Raw genomic sequence first — 6,299 nt, 5'->3', positions numbered from 1 at the left:
GTCATCTCTAGATATGGGAGTATAAACTGTAGGTGGTCTTTTCTTTTTGTTTGGCAGTATTTTTAATGTTTGCCCTCATTTTCTTGATGACTTCCATTATTTATTTTTATGTTTGTTTTAGAATTGCTTTTTCCTCTGACCACAAATCTAATTAACTCCACTACAGTTGCCTAGAAAGAAAGTATCAAGATCAGGTGACTATTGGTTTGGCAAACGGCACATCATTTGATGATACACTGTTGGAAGAGTTGTGATAATACAGGTGTGCATAAATTGATTGTGGGAGGTTAAGCTGTCTTGGATTCATTGGAGGGTGATTTAACAATGATTCATAACTGTAATATAAACTTATTGACCCAGAAATTTTATTTCTAGTAACTTATCCCACAGATCTATTTATACATGTACAAAAATATGTACCTACCTCAGAGTATGGTGCCAAATACAGTGACATAAAAGCAAGTACCAACTGTGCTCATTAGGGTTATAGTGAACGACTATAGTGGTATACTATGCAATAATAATTAACTACCTAGGTTTGTAGGGTAAAGGATCTACAGGATTTTGCAATTTAAAATCTATCTATATATCTTTCTATCTATCTATCTGTTTATAGATCTATGGATATATATGTATAGGTACATTATATATTATAGATATATATGTATGTATATATATTCACATATGAGATTTGGGTATGAGACTTCACTATACATCCTATATACCGTATTTTTTTACACACACACACACATACACATGAAGTAACAAATACACAAACATGTGTGAGAAAGACATTATATATACCTGCATGTTTGTGTTAGTGAAAACATTATTAACTTATCTTTATAAACCCCAAACTCAATGTGCTATTTAATCTTTCTACTAGTAAATCAATGTTACTTCCTCAAAACCAAATACACATAGTAATGTGTGCACAGCTGTTTTATTTTATCCTTACCTTCTCTCTTAGAAAAGTTTTAGTTTGATATGCATTCCTAGAAAGGCAATTGAAAAGTAAGTTATATACTTAACCATTTAAAAACAACTCCTTAGTTACTAAGATAATGAATAAACTTTATTTTTTCTGCAAGAAATCACACACATTCATAACTCAATCAAATATAAGAATTATCCACATATTCAATTAAAAAGACAATAACAAATTAAGACATCAAATCCACCTACTCTGAGCGCACCTGCTGGCCTTTCACTGTATGAATGGTGTTACATGAACTTACAGAAATGTTTATCTGCAGAATACCTTCTTACTTTTCCTGGCAAATGTAGCTCAGCTTTGATTTGTTATAAAGTTCTGTAGCATGAATGCTATCCAGGAAAGGAGCAGCTTTATACAGAAGACTTAGGGCCTGAGGATGGTGCTCAAGATTTGCTAAATAATTAAAATAGTTGATTAACACTATAACAGTATAAATTTCATTATAAAGTTCTTCAACCAAGGTAATATACTTCAAAAATATTTAATGCCCAAAGATATTCAAAGAAGATATGCTGACCTTCCTACACCCAAACACTTCCCTAATTGTAACACTTTAGGATTGCATTTTCTAGAGTAGGGCTATAAATGGCGTAGGGCTTCTCAGACAATCCCAAAAGACACTTTTATACACACATTTTAAAAAATCCGCACATTTGAAATGTATAGAAGACCTGGACATATTATTAGAATACTAGTAAAAGTAAAGTACTAAATTGTATTATGAACAGGACTGCAATAGCTTAAAGAAAGAGCAGGTGTATGTCACTCAGAAAAAAAAATGAAACAATTTATACTTATCAGGAATTCTTTATTTCTTCTCCTTGGGGAGAAGATGGTGAAAAATATGAAAGCCAAGTTTTGATTGCCAACATGACTATTTGTTCTCTCCTGTCGCTGACTCTCTCTCCCTCCCTGTTTCTCCCTCTCACCTCTCTTCTCTCCTTTCTCTGTGCCTAATATACTAGGTTGAGCCAATTCTCCCTGGAAAACAAAAGACAAACACACAGTGTTACCAAAAAAAAAAAAACCCACAAGTGCATCAAGAGGAAAGTGAGGCTAATCTAAAAGGTAAATCTGTGTCCTTTGATGAGGAGGCAGTCATCCTTAGCTCCAGAGGCCTGCATAGTTCCCGTGGAGGCCTGAAGGAAGTGGGCCCCCAGCCACGAAGAGCTTCATCTCTGGCCAGTTATAGCAGTGGGTGTACAGTGCATTTGGGAATTCCTCCATGCCACCAAAGTAGTTTACCCAGAGGTCATCGTGGTTGAGCCAGCCTCTGCCGCAGGTGAGTTTCAGCTTTCTTCCTGCAGGTCTAGGAAAGGAGTCTGGACTAGCTGATGACTTCTCCTCTAAGAATTTCTGGGCACGGATATCATAGAAAAGCAGAGCACCATGGCCTGTGCCCACAGTGATGATGTTTTGGTAGAAGCTCAATGAGCGCACACCTGTGCCACCCTCTCGGGAACACAAGGGTCTGATGTTCTGCTGGCGTTGCCGTGGATCTAGGAAAGAGACATGAGACTGGGAGCCCACCCCGTATAAAGACAAGTCATTGCAATAAGTCAGACACACGTTCTCTCGGCAGTATGGCAATCTGATGGAGAGCAGCCGGGACAGGTTGCTTCGGGCTTTCCACAGGTGGAAATACCCATCCAAGGACACTGCTCCCAGCTCCTGGTTTCTACCACTGAAAGCCAGGGCTCTCACCTTTTGATTCCCTGGATTGGTGGTGGTTCTGGGGATGGCTTCCACATCCCTAGGATGGATGTGGGTATACGTGGGAATCTCTTCATCACCATACCAGGCCACGTTGTCATTGACCAGGTCAGGGTCCACCCGCCAGAGAGCCACGGTGCCATCCCGGGACCCAGTCACAGCCACAGTGTCACTCATCCAGGCGATGGCGAAGATCCAGTCCTTGTGACCTTGGCGGTCACCGAGGCACACAGGGTCGAGAGTGGGCAGCTGGTAGACTGCCAGGCTGTTGGGGTTTTCACCCCCCGTGGCCAAAAGAGTCTTGGAAGGATTCAGCTCTATGGCATGGATGCCACAGGTGGCTTGGTCCTGGGCCATATTGGAGTTCTTATCCTGCAGCAGTGGGAGGTGCGTGATGTGGCCCGAATGCACATCCACCACGAAAAGCGTGTTGCACTTGGTGCCGCACACCACCTGCCTGGCATTCAGCCACTGAGAGGCGAACACCTTGTTCAGGGTGCCCAGGAACAGCTGGCGTTCGCGCAGCATCTCGGGCAGCCTCTGCACCACGTAGCCACTCATGCTGCTCTCGAAGCCCTGAACCTTGGCGAAGCCCCGCGCGCCCACCTCGCGGTGTTTCAGGTAGTGCACCAGCGAGCGCCGCACCTCCTGTCGCTTCTGCCGCTTAGCCACCACCGGTCCTTCTCCCTGGCCCACCGCCCCGGAGCCCAGCGATGAAGAGGAGCACCCGGCTCCCGCCTCGATCGCGGTTGCTTTCCGCTTCCTGCTGCTACCTGTTTGCTGTGGGGCCATGGTGGGCGGCGGGCGGGCGGCAGCTGCTGCTGCTGCGCGGCGGCGGCGACGGCGCGTGGCACCCGTGTTAGCCGTGGCGGCGACGAGGATGGCGGCTTGCCCGCGTCACCCTGGACTACGGAGTCTCAATGGCCAGGAGGTCTGTTGATCGCGGGACAGCGGGTCTACTGAGTCTGAGATGCGTTGGTGGCAAAGGAGGCAAAAGCGGTGGGGCCCCGTGTAGGAAGCTTGGTTGGAAGGAGTGGAGCGCGGGCGGACCCGGCGGCGAGAGTGGAGCCTGAAGCCGGGACTCAGCGGCGAAAGTGGAGGCTGCAGCGCGGACCTAGGCGAGGGCGGGAAGTGCGGTCGTCTGGGAGGTGCTGGGAAAGTCTGTGGAGAGCGAGGACTATGCAGGGGACCTGAGGGTGAGAGGAGGAGGCAGTGGGAGGGACTGACAGGCGGGAGTGGGGTGCTGGGTAAAGCACACAGGGCAGGGTGGGGGTAGGGAGGAAAGACAGGGGGATGGCCAGATGGGTGAACATGAGAAACTGGGGAAAGTCATCAAGTGCCAGCGCTCTGGGCTCCCCAATATCCAACCCAAGGCCTTTCCCCACCATAATAACAGCAAATAGCCTTAAAAATCCCTACTGGAATAAAATCAGAAATTTAAAATTAAAAAAAAAATTAGGAACTTTGACCAGGATCTGTAGTAGAAACAAATATGTACTTGGTGTCATCCGGGGACAGCTTGACTAAGGGAATGTTTGCAAGAGACAAGGAGACCCCTTTGGGCTAGTTCCCTTCTGTGAGCCCCTCTACTGGTGAATTTGAAACAAATGTAATTTGTTTCCCTCCTCCTCCTTTTTCCTTCTTCCTTCCCCCACCCCTCTCTCTGTCTCTTTCTCTTGCTCTCTCTTTCTCTCTCGGTCTCTCTCTGTCCGTCTCTGTCTCTCTCTCTCTATCCCTCGTCCTTCTCTTCCTCTTCCTCCTCCTCCTCCTATGTCTTTTCCACTTCTGAAATTGAGGTCCCTGAGCTCCTTTGCTTTAATCTCTGGATGATGTCATTCAAAAGCTGACTAGTAGATGATAGCCTGCAGCACTTCCAGGCAGGTTTCAGCAGGGGAACATTTTGGTCAGAAGCAGCCTCAGGACTTAAAAAAGCTGCAACAGTGATGTGGGTGAGAGTGTGGGGTTAGGAGGAGTGTAGAGAAATATGTTCCTCTATGGCAGTGACATCTGTCGAAGCTCAACACTCTGGATTGATGGTGAGATGGAGAGAGGAAGAGGTCCCAGAAAGAACTTTCTGTCCACAAGACCAGTGGAAGGAGATGCAGCAGAAAGGTCCTCTAAGGTCTTGGGACCCTGAGGAACATACAGGATTTCTATTGTTTCTCCTCTACTGAGGAAGAACTTTCCAGACGAGTAACTGGAACACAAAGGAGAGGGTATAGACATTTCAGGCCTGGGCTTCTCAGCCTCAAGAGTCAGCTACACCACATAAGCTTGATATCTTCAAGACGGCTAAAGTGGTGGCAGATCTACACGGAGGCATGCTTAGTTAACATTCTATTATGAGGCTTATGGCCCATACCAAAGGTTTGTAAAATCAGTTCTCCTTCAGAAAAATGTCTGCTGACTTACTTGATGTGTTAGCCAGTGTGAATTAACTGTTCTAATCAACAGAGGAAATTTTGAAGCTTTTTGTTGCTGCCCTTTTTCTATGGTTCTCAGGCTTCACTCCTCTTGCAAACTTACTTCAAGTTTTGCAACTCCAGGCACAAAATCCATTAGTTCATCTCACCAATACAGTTCAATTGCTGCATGTAGATGCCCAACCCTGTTAATTTCCCTCCCCACGTGTATAGTCTGTCATAGCCACAGGAGAGTCAAGAGAAAAATAGTATCTAATTCATTACAAGTGATATTACTACTGTAAGTTTTTTCAATGTTTATATGCTAATTGTAAGATTAAAGTTGGTAGAATGTCTGCTGAGAAAATAGATAATATGTAAGAGTTCATGGCATAGATTTTCCTGTTGTGTTAGATCAAAATATGCTGTAAGTTTTAAGATCTATCAGTCTGTTTGATTGTATAATTGCATATACATATTCCATTTGTAAAAACAAATAATAAGCAAATATTTAATAAAACCTATTTGAGCCATGTACTGGAAGACTGGTGAAATGCTAAATGATTTGTGTAATTTTCTTTCTTTTGCCAGTACTGGGACTTGAACTCAGAGCCTGGGAACTGTCCCTGAGCTTCTTTTGCTCAAGGCTAGCACTCTACCAATTGAGCCACAGCACTACTTCCAGCTTTTTCTGTTTATGTGGTACTGAGGAATCGAACCAAGGGCTTCATACATACCGGGAAAGCACTCTACCACTAAGCCAACTTCCCAGCCTGATTTGTGTAAATTTAATGTCACGATAATTTTAAAAGGTGGATTTTATTTCTCTTTCATCTTTTTAAGATAAGAGAATCTGCTGAGAAAGGTTGCCAACGCTTCTATGATCAGAGCTACTACACACAAGTTAATGAGAATCCCTATCTGAATATAACACCTTTGTGAATTACTCCTATATTACTCAATAAATGATTTTTTGTTTCTTTCTCTTGAGAACCATATAATACATATAAATTGGACTATGTTGTCACATTTAGGGTGGGTTTTTCTGTGTGTGTGTGTGTGTGTGTGTGTGTGTGTGTGTGTGTGTGTGCCAGTCCTGGGTCTTAAACTGAGGGCCTGTCCCTAAGCTTCTTTGGCTCAAAGGTAGCACTCTATTGGAGATAAGAGTCTCATAGGCTTTCCTACAC

At 44.3% G+C, this 6,299-nt stretch overlaps 1 protein-coding gene across 1 annotated transcript; it reads right to left on the bottom strand.

Annotated features, from left to right (window-relative positions):
• Positions 1-2,101: 2,101 nt before the first annotated feature.
• Positions 2,102-3,502, bottom strand: LOC105986989 (DDB1- and CUL4-associated factor 12-like protein 2). The gene has a single exon (XM_013018122.1). The coding sequence runs from the start codon at positions 3,500-3,502 to the stop codon at positions 2,102-2,104; it is 1,401 nt and encodes a 466-aa protein (XP_012873576.1).
• Positions 3,503-6,299: the final 2,797 nt, after the last annotated feature.

Source organism: Dipodomys ordii, unplaced genomic scaffold, assembly GCF_000151885.1.
Source record: "Dipodomys ordii isolate 6190 unplaced genomic scaffold, Dord_2.0 Scaffold38, whole genome shotgun sequence".
NCBI classification, from domain to species: domain Eukaryota; kingdom Metazoa; phylum Chordata; class Mammalia; order Rodentia; family Heteromyidae; genus Dipodomys; species Dipodomys ordii.
This window is presented reverse-complemented; position numbering and strand designations above follow the sequence as displayed.